This window comes from Protopterus annectens, chromosome 9.part0 (genome assembly GCF_019279795.1).
Source record: "Protopterus annectens isolate FY-2018-M chromosome 9.part0, PAN1.0, whole genome shotgun sequence".
Lineage (NCBI taxonomy): Eukaryota > Metazoa > Chordata > Ceratodontiformes > Protopteridae > Protopterus > Protopterus annectens.
Window position 1 is genome coordinate 1137967590 of NC_056743.1, and position 19790 is coordinate 1137987379.

General features: G+C 40.9%; 1 protein-coding gene across 2 annotated transcripts in view; it reads left to right on the forward strand.

The window, feature by feature from the left end:
* The window catches only part of PRPF19 (pre-mRNA processing factor 19), a 253313-nt gene extending 234766 nt beyond the window's left edge, over positions 1 to 18547 (forward strand). For both annotated transcript variants that reach the window (XM_044084000.1, XM_044083998.1), the window contains exon 16: positions 17662 to 18547. In XM_044084000.1, the coding sequence (XP_043939935.1) occupies positions 17662 to 17759 (98 nt within the window). In that variant the 3' untranslated portion in view covers positions 17760 to 18547. The remainder of the gene's footprint in view (positions 1 to 17661) is intronic.
* Positions 18548 to 19790: the final 1243 nt, after the last annotated feature.

Consider the following 19790-nt stretch of genomic DNA (forward strand, 5'->3'; position numbering starts at 1 on the left):
AGGAAACTTTTAGACAGGTTTGGCAAGAAGGCATATACCTCAGCTACCCTTTCCATGATGGCCTTTAGTTGCCATTTCCACATGCTGAAGTGCTTGGAATCCTTTCGGGACCAAATTATTACTAAGGCAGAGACTGTTTACAAAAGTTTTGTCTAAGAAAATTCAGGAAGCAGCTAGAGGAGCCTTTGCAGGTTTCCAGACACTCCTTAAAATGTGGGTATGATGTAGATGCATCATATGGAGCAGATGCCACTGGCTTAGTTATTCATAGACATGGATAGCTCTGGACTCTACCACTCTCAGACCAGATCAAGGCAGAGCTACTGGATGCTCCACTAGACCAAGAGTTCTTGTTCAGACCTCCAGCTGAAAAAGCGTTCGAAGAGTTGGACAAAAAAGGAAAAATTAAAATACTGAAACAGTTTTACCTGCCACTTAAACCTAGGTATAATAGAAACTACCCTTCCAAGCCGTGGACCCCCCCCCCCCAACAAGACAAGGGGAGATTGCCTCATGCTAAGAAAGACGGACAATCCAGAAAGTGGCAACTGGAACAAACACAGAAGCAAGTGAGCTTCAAGGAGCCCGCACAGCACAGAGACTAACTTGGATTGTCCTCCGCCTCTGAGCCCTCTTCCCCCACTCACTGTCGGGGATATTCTCCTCCCTGTAAGAATGGAAAAACCGTACCAAGGACTAGTGCGTCCTTCAAATCGTCAAAAGCGGCTACTCCATTCGGTTCAGAAAAATCCCCCTCCAGGCGTACCAAAAAGCACCAAAAGAGTATGATAGTCTCTTTCCAACTGTCCTTTAGACTAGCTGCAACAAAAATCCATTCATCCTCTTCCTCCAGGTAAGGAAGAAAAAGGTTTTTATTCAAGGATTTTTTTCTAGTAGGGGTTTTTCAAGCACACCCAAGCATTTGCTTGTCTTAGTGTTGTATTATGGGAGCACAAAGATGGCAGACTGCCATGGAGACCAGTATGTAGGCCAGGAGAAAAACATTGGCTTCATTCAGGTCAGATGCTGAATGACTGATTCCATTGGAGATCAGGGATTTTCTGCATGAGGTGATGTGGGTTGTGAGCACAGTGTGGCAGAAGAGGGCTGATGGTCAGTAGGAGCAGAGGTAGAAACACTAAGAAACAAAGGCTGAATTAATGATGTACCCTTTTGTAAACCTCCATTTTCTGCTGCATAGAGGTCTACAGAGTGGGAGTGACTAGCATTGTTGCCTCTCAGCAAGATATGTTTCAGTTAGATTCTCTGCTGGGGTGCCTCATGTGTAACCGACACAAACCCAGGGGAGGCCATGCTATAGGTAGGCTAATATATGTATATTTCAGTTATCCCAAGGGGTACATGTGACATAGAGGAAAGGCCTGTCAATCTACTACCATTCCGTACTTGCCTATTAAACTCCACGAGTGTTAGTGTCTCTTCACAAGTTGCTATAGGAGTCCAATCCAATGTGTAGGCATTGATGAATGGAAAGGATTACAGAGCTCAAGACTGTGTACAGTTTGTTTGTAGATCAATTTTTAAATATATTATCTAGTTGTCTGTAAATACCCTTGCTGTGTAGGACCAGCACTGCAATCTTTCTTTTTAAACCAAGTAATGGTATATTATTTGAGTCAGTGATCCTTTTATAAATTGGAAGGGAACCTGGAATGTGAGCTTACTGCTCTAGAGAGGCCTGCTGGAAAGAGAGGTGGAAGGTTAGCTTCTGCATGTTTTAAGTAAACAAGTAGGCTAGAATATGGAGACTTGATATAACTGGTAAGGCTTAATTTGCCAAAGCATTTCCTTAATAAATCCCTATCTTGTCAGAAGTCTTAGGATTAAAATAGACCATTTTGTTATTTAGGCCATCAAGGCTTTCATCCAGCTTTAAAAAAGTTCATGTGGAATCTTTAAAGATAGAATGTGTCTGTTTGCCTCTGTATTTCTGTATTTGTTAATCGGGTATGTCCAGTTAGGAATATCCACTGCTAGTAGAGATCCAGAAAGAAAAGTTTCCACATGTAACAAGATAAAAAATGCAGGCAAAAATCATAATAAACAAATATAAGAAAATACATGAAAGAACAGGGCAAGCTAATATTTTAATGTACCTAACCCTTGCAAAGGAACGTTTATGGTGAGAATTATACACTGGGTATGTGTATAGAATATGATATATATATATATATATATATATATATATATATATATATATATATATATATATAAAAAATCGGAGAGAGAGAGCGCAAGTTTTGTAGCTCAACAGTATTAAGGCTTCGTAAGGGGAAAAAGTTTGAGTCTCACAGCAATTATAAAAGAAAAGAAAAGGAACAGTTGTGTAAGTAGTGGAGTCTAAGGGACTGTGAAGGGCTATGCAGGGAAATAAGAGGTAAAGTATACTGGATTACTATAAGCTATTTTACTCGCTAAAAATTAAATGGTGCCGCGGGTGTGCACATGATGTACCTGAAACATTTTCCCCCTTTAAACTTGAATGCTTTTACGTTAAAAATTGGTACCTACTGAAAGAAAGCAATATGCATTACCAAATTTATTTGTGGCAAAGGGAACAGTGATGGGTCTAACAACAGATAGAATCATCTTGGTATCTGGACCATGAGGCCATTTATACCTCACCATCTTTTTCAGGGAGCAAAAAGTCAATTGTGCAAGGGATGAATTTATGAATACCCATTCAGTTGTCAGACTCCATGAAGGAAGATAGTGTATGTCACATTGCCTGATCTGGAGAGTGACTTTGTTCCAGAGAAGGAGAAGTTGTGTTACAAATAACTTCCAGAGAAGGGATAGTCATGTTACAAATCTGGCTGTCCACCATGATTTATTTATTTGTTAAAGCAGGTTCAGAGCTCTGCTTTTGTATTTGCCAAGCTGTTTGGTGTAGAAGAGGTTTTAGACTGCTGGGTCTCTAATGGCCAGACATCAAAATGCAGATTTACCCCCTAATGAGCTTATAGGACTACAGGGACAAGGCTTTCAGTTTCTCTTGGTAGCTAAGATCCTTTAGGCCCTTGGTCTTTTTTTTTTTTTTTTGTCAGGGACCTTCGAGGTCTCTCTAGCTGCTTTTATGTATTTTGTAAGATAGGTTCCAAAGAGGGTCTTGTATTCTGCGATGGGCCTGATCATAGTAGAGTATAAGGGGGCAAAGACTTCTTTGGAGCTAGAGGAAATGCCCTTTACAGTCGGCTGTGCTAGATGTAAGGATTTCCTGACCACACTTGCAATGTGGTGATTAAAGTAGAGCGAGTTATCAACCAAAGTTCCAAAGTCACTTATAACATCATTTTTGCAGTGGGGTGCTTACTATACTATAAGCTTGGTGGTGGGTTTGTTTACCAAATACAAACCTTTGTACCCAGCTTATAGTACAGAAAACACTTCACTCCAAAACAAGTATGTTGGATAGGGAGGGGATGTTGACAAAAGAAAGAATTTTGTGGGAAAATTTTGACTGAACCAGCTATAAACCAAGCTTAAATTCAAGCCTATGTAATTCACACAATATAGCACAATAGTCCTGTTCTTCCATTGTGTCTAGCAGTCAGGCATGCAGCCATATTGTAAATAGTCTGTACTGGAGAGAAGGTTGGGGATTAATAAAAAAAGTACATGGAATATAGTAAAGATGGGAGTTAAGTATGTAGCAACAGTAGAAATCCTGGCATTTTTGGTGAGAAAAGGCATTTTTGTTGCAGTCTGTCACACTTTTGTTTAGCCCTGGAAATCGGATTGGACACCTCTTTCAAAGCTTAGATAATAAGCATTTTTCCAACCTAGGAGATTAATGTACTTGAGCTCTTCAGTAATTAAATAGAAGTAGTAATGTTGAGAAAGGTTAGGTAATGATTTTGTGATTACTGGAAGTTGCATTCAGGAGACAACCCACTAAAACTGATCTAGTTATTTCAGAAAACAGCACTGATTCTGTTTTATTCACATTAAGGTGTAAGGGGCCATTGCAGTAAGCATAAGCTGTTAAGTACTAAAAGCTGTTTTGAGACTTTGCCTTGTCAGCATGGTGTAGTGTTGGCCACAAGAATAGCAGAATATTTTTCTAAGTCATCTGGCCAATAGTTGATGCTGTTGCACTTTTACTAGACCCTGTTGCACTGATCTGTTTCTTGCTTTTAAATTACAACAAGCTGTTCATGGCATATGACTTTAATATTGGTTATTTTCATAAGCTGATCAAATTCTTCAGTAATCATTAGGATAGGTGACCACCAAATGATCTGATTCCTTGTACAGACTAGGCAAGAATACATAGAGAGGCCTAGGTAGGAAACGTTTGGTTGATTGCTACAGATATTTAGTAAAAATATACTGAACCATCATAGTTAAACTAGAAAAATAGATGATTGTTATGTATCTGGTTGTGATACAATTAGGTACCAATATCTAAACATCTAGAATCGCACAAAAAAAAAAGAATGCAAAATGTGGTTTAATATAAAATCTTCCTGTACCTTAAAAAACTTAACATGGAAGGCTCTCCTTATAGCAGCTATTCAATTAGGAAGATTTCAGAACTACATGCTGTCTTGGAAGCCTGCTTATCTTGTGCTTCACAAAGACATGGTTTTCCTGTGACCTAACCCCTCTTTTGCACCAAAGGTCATGTCTGAGTCAGCCTCAAGTCAAGCTGTTAACTGACCTGTCTTTTTTCCTGATCATTCTTAACACTGGAGAATATCTGCTTCACATTTTGGATGTTCATTGACAGCCTTGCTTTTTTCCTGCTCAGAACCAAAGCTTTTATTAAAGGTAACTAACTTGTTGTCGCTTCCTCTTTATAAAAACTTTGGCTCCTAGATTTGTCAAAGTAACACTCTTCAGATGGTTGTCCAGTTGCATTTCTTAGATTTACTTTGTCAAAAATATGCCTCTTGACTCAAAGTCAAAGGTCCACTTTGCAAATTCAGTTGCCACTTATCTGTCCTTTTTCAGAAGCTCTTCTATAAATGACATTTATGCCTGGCCAGCAGAGCATACCATTTTCAGGTAGTACAAGTTGGATATAATGTCCAGATCTGGGGCTTAATTCAGATCTACCATACATAAGGGCATCCTGTATTGCCACCTTAGGAACCAAGTAGCCACTGGTTCTGGTCCTGAAGTTAAGGCGGACTGGGAGGATAATACAAATAATGCTGGCTCCTTTTTGTCCCATTTATCCACCTTAGCAACCCTCTCACCATCCCCCCATCCAAATAGTCATTTTTATATCCATGGGTAGACATGGTAGACTCAAACCCAAAGCTTTTATTCAGTTCTTCAGTAATACATGCGTTTCTGGATGGAAATGCTCGATCTGAGGGACAATAATGATGCACTGCATTGAGTGAGAGCATTTGAGAAGCTCTGAATTGTAAAAAATTGCTGACTTAGGTCATCTGCCCTAGCAGAGGATCCATCACTCAAGGTGGACAGAGAGGGACAGTAGGGATTGAATTAAAGTGGTAGGAAAAAATATGGAGAAAAAGTCTTTGTCAAATATGGTACACGTTTGCTTCTTTTGGAATTTTAGAGTCCATGAGATAATAATAGGTTTCTGTACTTCAGTACATTCGGCCCATGAGCCAGAGATCTTAATTTTGGGTGAGTCTGCCAGAGGTTGGTTCTGAGACGATTGTAGTTTTTCAGCAGTTGTGGAAGAAGTTCCAGGCCTGTAATTTTTCTACAAGTCAGAAACCTTTTCTTTTGCTAAGAAAGAGGGATTGAGTAAGTGAACAATTGAGCAACCCCATTTGGGTCTATATTACAACGTTGAACTCACAAGAGTCCGAACATTGTAATATCGAACCCAGATGTTCAAAATACGGAAATCGCAAAGCCACGGAACACTGATTTTTTGTTTTCCCCAGGGAAAAAAATCTGTGGCCTGTTTTCGCGGCTTTGCTATTTCCTCCACTGTGGTGCGATCTCTTGAGTTGGTATATTTAAGTAGGGGGCAAAGCCCCCCACATTAGTTTGTTTAAAGTGTACATGATTTTTTTTTCCCCCCTGGGAAAAAAATCGCTGTTCTGTGTATTCATACTTTTTGGGTTTCGAACTTAATAGTTTGATATTACATTGTTCGAACTCCTGTGAGTTAGATGATGTGATATAGTCCCCCTCATTTTTGTAGTACAGGGGATGTGTCCTTGGTGAATCCCATTTTGTAGGGGTTGTCACCATTTCAGATAGCTACTATAACAAAATGTGCTGGTGTTTGAAGGCAGAGTATGTCATAGCAAATGTATTTTTCCACCCACTTTAGGTGCAGAGTCAGTTGTACAAAGATTACAGGACTGAGTTTCTAGCATAGCCACATTGTTTTTGTATTCTAGAGGGATCTCTTGTTCTAGTAGTCAGATCAAGACTGCCTGCTGAATTAGTAAGGATAGAGGTTGTGCTTTTGAAGGAATGAGGTTCTATTCATGACTGTTTTTGGTACTCATAAAAAGAAGGGAAACCAAAACCTGTCTTGGGTGTCTTCTGCCTTGGTTGATCACATTCTTTCACTGTAAAGAAATTCAGATTTGCAACTGTTCAGTCTGCCCTTCACCTCTTTGTGGCAAAGACCCTTGATTTTAAGGGCATTAACTGGTGTGCAATATTTTTTGGTCATGAACAGTGTTCTGAAGATCAGGGTGAGGAATTAACAATTTGTTCTTTTGGTGTTTCCAAAGTGTTTTTAACTTGCAGTGTCAGTGCTTAGGTAAAAGAACCTCCATGTTTTCCTCTAGTAAGACTACTGTCTTTTACTGGTTCTTTCATGGTGTTAGCTATTGGAACACCAGTACTGTTTAATCCCTTCCTGGATTCACTTGGGTTCACCAACAAAAATAGTTGGTCACAGTTCCATTCCAGATGAGTGTTCTTGGGGCCTTTGTCAGGCTTCATCATGAATGGAGTGTTTCTTATTGATGACAGGATTTAGATGTGAAGATTCTGGTCCATATGTTATTATTTATTATACAACGACCCCCCCCATTAATATTCAAAAACGTGCACGCGGATTGGTCATCGTGCACATTGTAAATCAGAGTTATAGTAATGGAAAAAGGTCCAGTCGCCCGGACTTTTTCCATTACTATAACTCTTTTTTTACAGCAACAGAGAACACAAGATCTCCGTTGCTTCACACTGTCTCGCTATGTTAAACGAGTTTAACATAGCGAGACAGCTTTAAAAAAAGCAACAGATTCTCCGTTGCTTTTTTAAAAGCGGTCTCGCTATGTTAAACTCCTTTAACATAGCGAGACAGTTTGTAAAAAGCAACGGAGATCTTGCTTTCTCCGTTGCTTTTTTCAAAACTGCCATGCTATGTTAAATGGGTTTAACATAGCGAGACAGCTTTAAAAAAAGCAACGGAGATTCTCTGTTGCTTTTTTTAAAGCTGTCTCGCTATGTTAAACCCATTTAACATAGCGAAACAGTTTGTAAAAAGCAACAGAGATCTTGCTTTCTCCGTTGCTTTTGCCCACAGCTCTGATGTACTGCATAGGCATGCTTAGTACATCAGAACTGCCGCAGAATACCAGACAGCTGCAGAAGGGCAGCAAGGAGGCGCTCTACAATGCCATTATTTAAGAAAAGTAATTATTTTTTTTCTTAAATAATGTCATTGCATAATAGCAATAACCCACTTCTGGGTGTGGGTAATGCTGGATTTAACCCACGGTTGGCTTTGTTTGGCCACTTGGGCTTCGTCCTCGTGACCAAACCACACCAACCGTGGGTAAATCCAGCATTAACCACACCCAGGCATGGGTTATTGCTAAATTGTAACAGTACAGGATCCATTACTTCATATGATAATGTTATACTGTCGTTTGATGAACTTTTGGGATTACAGGGATCCTTTGAACAAGTCTCTTTTTCTCATCCTGGAAATTGATAGATTGCTGCAATCCAAAGTAGTATGGAACAGACTTCAGAGATCCTTCCCTTACTGAAGTTCTGGGTAGATGCATCAGTGTGTTCCTTGAGCAGTTAAGCCTTCATGTAAATCTGAAGTTAGCAGTGTCTTGCAAAAAGCTTTGACAGTTACTGCTCTTCAAGGCGTGGTACTGTCCAACACACCGCTAAAGTGACTCATATTGCCAGTTCTGTAAAATTGTAGTAGCTTTACAGGACCACCTTCTTGTTCTCCGGTAAAGGTTAGTTACAGTCCTACCTTTTAAGGAGAGTAGATTGATATCCGCGGTGGTGGTGCTGCGGTAGCGTTGTTGCCTCACAGTAAGACGCTGTCTGGTTCGATTCTCAGCTAGAGCGTCTTCTGCGTGGAGACATGCGTGAATGGGCGTACCTTCGTTGAAGGTTGTGCGGCAGAGCTGGCAACTCGGTACGTAAAAATCAACTGCCAATCATTAGCGGACCTGAGTTCCGCTGTGGCGACCCCTAACTGGGAAAAGCCGAAAGACACAACAACAGCAACAGATTGTATGATGATACACCTTCAGTTTAAACCATAAGTGATTTTTCAATCCCAATGTCTTCACATTTGCGGCATTGATTTTTGGGTTCCCAGAGTGCCTAGCTCCAAAAGTTCAGGATTATTTATTTTATTTATTGACATTTGTTATTGACATTTGTTAACCGGGTTAGTCCAACTGGGTTTTGGCCCATTTTCAGTGGAGACCAGCCTGCCTCTGTTCATTTACATCGTTGATTCATAGAAAGTAGTAGTAAAACTCCAGTTACATTCATAGAGGTATCAAATACACGTAAGTAGACAATAAAAAAATACAAGAAATATTATTATGCTATTCCTTTTTTTTTTTTTTTTGATAGAATTGTGAATAAGGTGTGAAGGAATAAAGTTTGCATTGCTTTAAAGGGTGTATAAGGGAGGAGAGGAACTAGATAGGGTCGTGGCAGGGGCAAGTTCTGGAGTTGAGTAGATAGGTTTTAGTTTGTGAAATGAGAGGGGGCGTATGTTGAAGGGAAGTTTGTAAATGATGTAGTTGAGCAAAAGTCAAGACACCTTCTCATATACATTTCCTTCTGATCCTCTTACTTTAATGGTTCTGGGAAAAGGGCATTTTTGGGTTCTTGTAGCTCTAGGGTGCCCAAGGGTGTTTGGTACTCACTAATTCCTGAAGAACTCTTTGCTACGTACGTTTGACACAGCAGTAAGATAGTATGCCTTTTGCAGTCTAAATTTGACAGCATTTATGCTGAACCTTAATTTGTTTCCTGCAAAAAGTAAAAAAAATTTGAGGGGCAGGAAAATCTTGTGAAAGATGTTCCTTTTACTGGTATCATAAGGCATGGATAATGGTAGAGCAGGAGGAATTGCTGGAAATATTTGGCAAAATTGATAACCAAAGCTTCTGTTAAGCATGTCAAAGACAAAGGAATAACTTGGGAATCGGCACCAGCTTCTTTTCCTAGCATTTATTCTTAAAAGGTTTCCGCATCTTAAACTTATCAGAAGCTTATTTCTAGATGAAAAAACTACTTTACTACTAGGTATTATATTAGTCAAAAGGGTTTAGGAGTTAACTGTTGATGTTCTCGTCCTTGTACAGTGCTTTGCAAGGGTGGGGTAGCTGTTGACTAATCCTTCCTCCATGTCTAATTTGTCTAAATTTACCTTGTTTTATAACTTTTTGTTACCTGGTTATTTCACTCCAGATTCCATGAGGGAAGAGGTGATTTACATTGAAACAAGTGTATTGGAAGCCAGAACATTTTCTTTCATTTGATCTCCACAATTTGTTTTTCTTTGCTTGTTAACCAGTAGTAGATGTCTGTTCTGAGGACCATTTCAGCAGCTTTCCTGGCAAAATAAGTGTATGTGTAGTTGTATTTGCATTTTTTTAAGGAAAAACTGCTGCTGATACCACACATTATTCCATTTATAATAAAGGGCTGAAGCCTTTAGCTATGAATGTGCTTACTGTGCCTTTTTTATGGAATAAAATTTAAGTAGCAATTTTTTAGCATTTTTGGTCTTTTATTAGGTGGGTTGAGGTGATAAGTCATGTTGTCTTGGTTTTTGTAACACTATTTTGTGGAATATTTAGTAGATCAGATGAATAAAGTTTAGCTGCAGTGTTGGACGTACTGTTAGAAATAAAAGTATCTGAGCTGTAGCTAGGTTAAGTGATGCCCTGGTCAGTTTCTAAACTGGTGCCTCCAACCCCGACCCCCCCCCCCCCAAAAAAAAAAAAAGTCCTCCTGCATTGAAGAAAAAAAAAACTGTAGGCAAATAATGTGCAAGAGTGTACTTGCACCCACATACCCTGGTCTGTAAAACTAATCATAGTCTCATACATGATTATGATTCTGCTTGTAACCTTACACTTCCAAGGATTGATCAATACTCTCACCCCAGCATTTTATTTCCTTCTTAAAGACCAAATTGGGCTAGGGCATTTCTAAAGTTACTTTATCCAGGTGGCTGTCTGATTGTATTGATTTTGTCTCTATAGAAAAGTGATTGATTAAGCCTTCAACCCTGCAGTTACTTGGTCTGTTTACACCTTTGTTTCTCATTATAAGGTGGACATGCAGTCTAGATCCAGTGCATGCTTTGGCTCCACCATTCTTCAGAATATCCTTCCATGAGACCACCTTGGGACTGCTAGTAGCTGTGAAATCTGTCCCATCTGTTTAGTCAGACAAAAGACAAAACATCTGATACAAAAGTTATGTCTTTACCATAACACTGAATCCATATTGTAGTCTTCCATCTGATTCAAGCCTCCCTCCTCCTGTCCTCCTCCTTACCTAAATTGTACTCTGGTGGCCCACAGCTGATTGAATAATCTCGGCCAGGGCATTTTCATATATATACTGGACAAAGCCTGTCAAAATGGGGAGACAAAGGCCCAAAAATAGGGACAATGTTTAAATATTTCTCTTATAAACTTAGTTGCTCGATTAACAATGTTTGTTTTAACATACGTTTACTGAAGGATTTGAAGTCTGAAACTCAAGTGCATGTCGTTATTTGGTGACTTCAGTCCTCACTTCATCCCAGTGATTTGCCCGAAATCCACAAATTTTATGAGGCACAAGCCAATAATATGAGGCGAAAATCTGGACAGTCTGTCAAAATCTGGTCAGTTCAGAGGTATGACAGCCTTAATCTGACCCTTATCCTTCTCTGTGTTGGTAGGTTATTCCAAATTGTTGGTACGTTTTAGATGAAGTGCTAGGTGTAAGTGGGCAGATGTGATCTGAGGTATTGTAGGAATAAGAGAGAATTAAAGGTAGAGGAGGAGCCTGAGCCCTGAATCCATGAGTTTGAAAACAGATGCTGGAGTTGGATCAGATAATACATCTGTTGAACCAGACTCAAGAAGACAACACGGATCTACCATTAAGGTAAATACATAACTTTCTTATCTCTACTGCAGCAGTGAGTCCCACCTTTATTTTTTTTTCTGATAACCCAGAGATAATTGCCCTATCATAGCTTCATAAAAGTTTGTTTAGAATCCTAGCATCTGCTGTGCTTCCACAGTAGGTAGGTAACGTTTTTATTTGTAACTACTTCAAGGATTTGTGTTCCAAATGCTATTATTTGCATTCCCATTTAATGTAACAAACTATGTAAATTTGTTTTTGAGTGGTACCTTCTCTATCGTCTGAGAAACAATTGATGTTCATCGTGTTTCACTGTTGCAGTCATTACACTTGGGTTATCCGCAGGCAGGCTACCCGCAGTCGGCCCGAGTTCCAAAGTCTTGGTCCGGCGTCGGTTGCTGTCGCTTCCCTGACGTCAGTGCGCCAGGGGTATAAAAGATGCAACCGACGCCATTTTCTTCAGTCTTTCTTGCCACGCGGTGCCCGAAGCAAAAGCAGTTTGCAAGTGCCAGTCGGCCGACTCCTGAGATTTTCGAAATTGAGTTTCAGAACCGAAGTCTTCGCTAAAGCTAAGTACCCCGTTGGGGAAACTTTTTCTTGCTCCAGACCGATGTCAGTAAAAGTTAATAATTGTATTTCTTGTGAGAAGCAAATACCTCATAAGGACTTTCACTCTTACTGTATTCCTTGCCTAGGCCCTGACCACGACGTTACTAGTTGTCGGTTTTGTGCTAGATTCAACAAACGCACTAATAAACGTCGGTCTGATTTTGCTTTACATTATTTTGGCCGAAGATTTAATTACATAATGCCGTTGGAACAACCGACGAACGGAATTTATAAAAAAACGCAAAGACAAAGAAAAGGACAGGCATCTGAGGTCCAAAACCGACGAAGCCTCTTCTACGCCAGTCGCCGGTTCTCAGTTCTCAGTGAGGCGCTTTCGCAGCCCCTGACACCCGCTACCTCAGAGCCACAGGCCCTATCCGACAGCCACGTGGAGACACCGAGGCCTGTGGAAACTCAAGGTATTGGGCCTACGGAAACTATTCCCTCAGATGGGTCTGGAGCCGCTGAGTAGGCATCTGCTTCTGAGGGTGTTTTCAGACCTTCACAGCTTACAATTAAGCCAACTACAGCAGCCAAGGCAAAGTTAAAATCACCATTAAAGACAAAGAAACAAGTACAGAATTCTACTGAACAGTCAACCATGCCAAAGAAACAGATGCTTAAAATGGCCGAAGACCTAATTACTTTAATCAGGGGTTCCCATCCCCCTCCTGACAAAAGGCCTAGGCAATACATTGACTATGATTCCTCTGACCAGGTTTCTATTTCCTCTGATTCCTCTTCTGACCAGGGATACTCTCTCCCTCCCTATGAGGACTCTGATGCAGATGAGTCTATACCTTCAGCCTCTCCGCCTGAGGATTATTCTTTTGGGGAAACCCTGCACACCATGAGGGAGCATTTCCATTGGGAGAGCCAGGATTATTCAGAATCCAAGAAAAGGCTCAGAGACTTTTTTTTATTGCCTCAGCACAGGCCCCTGGCTATTCCCCCTGTGCTTGATATTGTTGATGATGTTTTTTCTGAATCCAGTCTGACTCCTGATTCTTTATCCCCTGCACCAGTCAAGCCAGACAGGTACTACAGGGTCCCTGACTCTCACAAATTTCTTTACAAAAACCCTGCTGCAGGTCCAGAAACAATTTCTCAGGGTCCTGTAGGGGTTAAAGCTTCCACTGCTAAAAATCCTGTCCCCTCGGATAGAGATTCCAGAGCTCTGGACAGATGGGGGGAAAAAGTTTACACTTCTGCTACTTTAGCTGTAAGGGCTTTAAATTGCCAGTTTCACATGCTTAAATATCAACAGTATCTCATGTCATTGTTAAAGCAGAAAATGGTTTCAATCTCAGAAAGTCCTGACAGTAAGGAAATGCAGGATTTATTGCATGCAGCTGAACAAGTGGGAAAGCATACTTCACAATGTGGTTTTGATTCATTAGAGGCTTCTTGTAGAGCCACAGTTACAGGCTCTGTTATTTGAAGGCATACTTGGTTGAAAGAACAAAGTTTAACTGACCGTGTTAAAGTTAAATTATTGGATGCTCCACTACAGCATGATACTTTGGTGTTAAGGCAGAAGAGGTGTTAAAGAAAATGGAGGATAAAGCAAAATCAATGCAGGCAGTAAAGGATTTCTTACAGGTTCAACCACCCAGGTTTAGCAGAAACTGGCCTTTAAATAATTGGTCCTTTCCAGTGTCAGACAGGCCACAAAGAGGCAGATACAGATGCACAAGAGGCAGATCTCAGCCCCAAGGCTCCTACAGACCTAAACAATGGGGTGCTTCAGTCCCCAAAGGAGGGGAAGACAAATCACAACCTTATAGGAAACAGTCCCAATGACTTCCCTCTACAGATGCCAAGCACTTTCCTTTTGGCAGCACCACTAGGGGGAAAGCTAGCACTTTTCTCAAAAAATTGGCACATAGTCACCCAGGACAAATGGGTACTGAATATTGTTTCTCAAGTTACAGGTTCCACTTTCACACACTTCCAAAATCAAGAGGTATGCCAGACCTGCCACCGAACCAATGGGCAGAGGCACAAAAACAAATTGCTGCTCTCATGGACATGGGGGCTATTCAAAGAGTACCACAGCAAGAACAGGGGCAAGGATTTTACTCAAGACTTTTCTTAGTATCCAGAAAGGACAAAGCCTGGAGACCAATACTGGAGCTGTCAATCCTAAATACTTTCCTGGATGTTCCAGAATTCAAAATGTTAATACTACATCAGCTTCTACCCATGCTGGGCAAGAAGGCTTGGCTAGTTACTTTGGACCTCAAGGAGGCATACCTGCATGTCCCAATCAGACAAACTTGCAGAAGATGCCTCAGATTCATAGCAGGCTCAATGCATTACCAATTCTCTGCACTGCCCTTTGGCTTATCTACTGCGCCCAGGGTCTTCACAAAATGCCTGGCACCAGTAATTGCATTTTGCAGACAAAAAGGAATTCAAATATATCCCTACTTGGACGACTGCCTTATTCAAGCAGAGAGCAAGGACATTCCACAAAAGCATCTGGCATTTGTAAAAAGATTACTAATTTGCCTAGGGTACACAGTAAACGAAAAGAAATCAAAACTTGTGCCCTCTCAAGAGATAATATTCCTGGGTGCAAGCTTAAATACAACTGCCCAGATGGCTTATCTCACGCCAGACAAACAAAGGCAACTGACTCAATACTTTCAACTGATGGCAACAAAGACCCAGCTCCCTGCAAGAAAAATTCTGCAGGCCCTGGGCTTCATGACGTCCTGCATTCTACTAATTCCATATGCAAGACTACATATTAGAAAACTACAATGGTAACTAAAAAGTGTTTGGACTCAACATTGTCACAGCCTGGAGACAATCATAACTTTAATTCCTTGCCTACAACAGGAGTTTCGATGGTGGTCCCAGGCGTGTCACCACAACAAGGAACAGCCTTTCACCTTACCCATAGCCAGGCAGACAATAACAACGGATGCATCGGATTATGCCTGGGGGGCACATATGACAGGGAAATGTATTCAGGGCACGTGGCCCAAGGAACAAATGTATCTTCACATCAATCAGAAAGAGATGCTAGCAGTACAGAATGCCCTGACAGCTTTCAAGGACCTACTACATCCAGGACAACTACTAACACAGACGGACAATACCACAGTTATGTGGTACGTAAGCAAGGGGGCACACATTCCTACCCCCTATGCAGGCAAGCCATGACCTTGTGGAACACAGCACTAACCTATCAGGTACACCTGCAGGCACAATTCCTGCCAGGAACAAAAAATACACTGGCAGACGAACTAAGCAGAAATCTCTTGGACCCTCACGAATGGAAATGAAATCCACAGGTGTTCAGCATGATAACAAAGAAATGGGGACGCCCAGACATAGATCTTTTTGCCTCCCCTCACAGTTGTCAACTACGGAAATTCTGCACAAGAACTTATCACTCTCAAGCATGGAAAGTGGATGCTCTATCATTCAGCTGGAAAGCTCTGACAGTCTATGCCTTCCCACCAATGCCTCTCAAGCATGGAAAGTGGATGCTTTATCATTCAGCTGGAAAGCTCTGACAGTATATGCCTTCCCACCAATGCCTCTTCTTACCAAAGTGCTCCTAAAAGTCAGACAAGAAAGGCCAAAAATGATCCTGATTGCCCCAGACTGGCCACACCAGCACTGGTACCCAATCCTAAAGAGCTTGTCTCAGGGCCCAGCTTGGCCTTTACCTCAAATTCCTCATCTTCTGACTCAACAACAAAATCAGATTCTGGACAGTCAACTCAGAACCTTAAATCTGGCAGCATGGCAGATAATGTAGCCACTCAGACTGCACCTCTCTCTAAAGCTGTTATGGATGTCATTTTAGAAGTCAGGAGGCCCAGCACTAGGAAATATTATGCAGAAAAATGGAAGAGATTCTGTGCTTGGAACCAGGCACAAGGGCTCGACCCACTTGTTCCAAATATACCTCAGATTTTACAATACCTAACTGAGATGCTGGCAAAGGCCTATCTTTCTCATCAATTAAAATCCATGCATCTGCCATTTCAGCTCATTACAATACGGAACCTCCTATTTTTTCACATCCTCTACTAAGACAGTACCTCAGAGGGGCAAAACCCCAAGGACAGCACCAGTACCAACTTGGGATCTCAATTTTGTTTTAGAAAAACTCACACTGCCTCCTTTTGAACCAGCCAGCACAGCTGATATAAAATTCTTATCATGGAAAACTGCTCTGCTCCTAGCAATAACTTCAGCAAGAAGAGTATCAGAGTTACAGGCATTAATGGCTGTGGAACCTTTTATCATTTTTCACCAGGACAGGGTTTCTCTCAGGACAAACCAAACATTCATGCCAAAAGTAGTTTCCAGTGTGGCCCTGAACTAAACCATTCATTTACCAACTTTCTACCCAAATCCCCAGAATAACGGGGAGAGACTTCTGCATGCTTTGGATATACACAGACAGCTACGATTCTACTTGGACAAAACAAAAGCTTTCAGAAAAACTGAGCAATTGATTGTAGCCTATGCTGCAGGATCACAAGGAAAACCTATCACAAAGCAGACAATTTCAAAATGGATAGGACACTGCATCCGCTTCTGTTATACACAACATGGCAAATCAGTGCCTAAGGTCATTAGGCCACATTCTACCAGAGCAACAGTCACTTCAGCAGCCTAAGGTCATTAGGCCACATTCTACCAGAGCAACAGTCACTTCAGCAGCCTTTCTCAGAGTACCACCAACCAAAGACATTTTAGAAGCTGCAACCTGGAGCTCAGTGCACACTTTCACCAAGCACTACCACTTGCCTCTCTACTGTAAATCCAGAGCAGGCTTTGCCACTGCAGTCCTGCAGGGCCTGGTAGCCTCTCCAAATCCAATCTAGACCCATCCGCCCAACCTCAGCTTTGAGATTCAACCCAAGTGTAATGACAGCAACAGTGAAACACGATGAACATAGTACAGTTGTGTACCTACCATAAATGTAGATGTTCGAGTGTATTCACTGTTGCAGTCCAGGTTACCCACCCACCATCCCGTTTACTTTGCTGGGACTTCTCTGTACTTCTCAACTCTATACAACCTATGTGGTGTATTTGCTTGTAGATGAAGGAAATGTTTATATTAGTACATGCATACTTTTTGCCATAATTTTATTTTTCCAGCCTTCCTATCTGGGGGCACCTGACATCTGGGGCAAGAAAAACTGAAGAAAATGGCGTTGGTTGCATCTTTTATACCCCTGGTGAACTGACGTCAGGGAAGAGGCAACAGCAACCGACGCCGGACCAAGACTTTGGAACTCGGGTCGACTGCGGGTAGCCTGCCGGCAGATAACCCAAGTGTAATGACTGCAACAGTGAATACACTCAAACATCTACATTTATGGTAGGTACACAACTGTACTATTTGTTGCTCCTTAAGACATAAATATTTAACCATGTTTTTAGTTTTATTTTATATTGTTAGTTTAATTTCAGTTGCAGATGGTATTTTGGTCCAGGACCATCACTGGGAGGTAATTCTGGCTTCAGATCTCATAGGCTCATAGATGTTTATAAAAATCTATTAAGCTGAACTCTGTAGACACTTGATCCTCGCTGCTTTATCCATTTACTTTTTCCTTGTAATTTGCATGTGTGTACAGTAGTTTTACTTCATGTGGTTTGTTTTTTAAACTGAGATGTGTAATTTAGCAAACAGTTTATATTACTTTTCTAAATTACTCAATTGTTTCTCTCTTGTAGAGCATGGTGGTTTGACGACAGGGGTAGCCTTTGGGCAACATGCCAAGTTTTTGGCTTCAACAGGAATGGACCGAAGTCTGAAGTTCTACAGTCTGTAGAAGTGTTTAAGATCTTCCTTTACCATGGCCTTCTGTTTAACCATGCCCAAAGCAAATGTGAGTTCAAGGAGAGTATAAACTTGGGTCCAGCTCCTCTTCCTTGTGTCAAGCTGAGAGTGAAAACTGTTTCTTAAGCCATTTTTTTAGTTATGTGGAAGACTGCCATTTTAAAAGGTTCAGTTTGTTGGCAACACAGAAGCTGTTTGCTTTAACCTTTCACTAAGAAGTCCTCTCAAAGTTGTTCGTGGGAAGACATGATAACTGTTAAAGGGATGTGACTGGTATCATTTTTGTATCAGGACTTTGATTCAAAAACGTGTCATCCTTACTTTTTCTTGTAACAGAAGACTGGCTGAGCAGGCTAAAGTTGGTCCAACTTTCATCTCACCTCCTCAGTTGTGACTTTTTTAATTGAACATTATACCAGTGGAAAATATTTCCAATGTGCTTTTGAACATTTTAATTCCTTGCAAGGTAGAGAAAATTAACATTTTCTTTAATTTCATGGCATTTTAAATGAGTTTTTTTCCATGAGGCAGTGTGTGAAAGCTGCATTATGTTTTTTTCTTATATATATTTTTTCGACTTAATCTGGTCTTGTACATTGTGGACAGCTGACCCAGAACGTGCACCACAAGTTTTCCAGGTACCCATATTCTAATGTTTGTTTTAACACATTTGCATAGGCTTTTAGCCAGCTGTTTGTCAGGCAGCCTCACATCTGGTTCTTTAAAGTGTTTTTTTTTTCTTTCTTTTTCCAATAAAACAACAATAAAACAATGGAAATGGATCTGGAAAGTTTGTATTTTCCCTTTTTTTTTGTACCCTTGCAGATTTTGGCAAAGCTTTTTCAACCTCACTTGACAGTTCTTCTTGGTGGAAGGAATCTGAATTTAGAGCGTTAGAGAAGAGGCCAGAAAGACGCTATAAAGGTAAAGAAAATGAAACAATATTGACAACAGTGTAGTTGAAAGACTTTTTTATTGAAACATTTTAATAATTTCTAAGAACAAAATGTAAATGCAAACACAGTAGTAGTTATACAATTGGAGACCAGTCAAAACAGTAAAACAGAATCACAACTAGGCAAATACATCAAAGAGAAAACAAATGTGTACAACAAATGAAAAATGCCCATTTGGCATGTATCTCACTTGACACATGCAACACCTGGAAAAGCCATAAAAGTACCTTTCGAAGAAGATCCTAGGCCTTAAACACATGTCCTACATGGACAAACTCAAAAAACTCCCAAGTATTCTCTGCCTGGTATTGTCTACTAAGAGGCAATCTCTACTTGACTTACAAAGCCATGTCTGACTCAGCTCTGTTAGAAATGCTACATCTAAAGAATCCCAGTCCCTCTGCACCACACACTCCAGAGACCTCAACCTAATTACCACAATCAACAAAACATGCTGGAGGGACAGGTTCATAACCCAGAGACTGCCCATGCACTGGAATAGACTTCCCATACATGTCAAGCAGAGCACCTCACTGGCGCTCTTCAAGAGAAATCTTGATGAGTGGATGGGAAATAGTTCACCCCTGAGATCATTCCAGTGGCTCTACTTGATAGAGGCACAGGGAACTAACATTGCGCAGCACGATGCCAGGGCACTTCTATGGGCTAGGCTTGTAAAGGCTCCAGGGCCATTAGCCTAGTTCACACCTATGAACCTATCAGAAGTGTTGTCTTGACTATTTACAATTACAAAGTCCAGGAATTGAGGTAATAAAAGTTATTTTCTTGACTTGAATTTATAACCGATTTAGGAAAAGGGAGAATGTGATTGCATTAGGACAGGGGCGACATGTCAAAAACATATTAAGTATAACTTGACTATGCCTATATGAGGGAGTACACAAAGTCCTGAACACTAGAGACCTTTACTCCTACAGAGGGGGTGCTATCTGTAGTGAAAATGCATGTTAATTACAGATATGATGTCTTTTTCGTCCTTTCCTCAACTGATGGTTGTCGCATCCAACTGTGACGCCCGTGCACTGGCCCAGTAATCAAGGAGACTT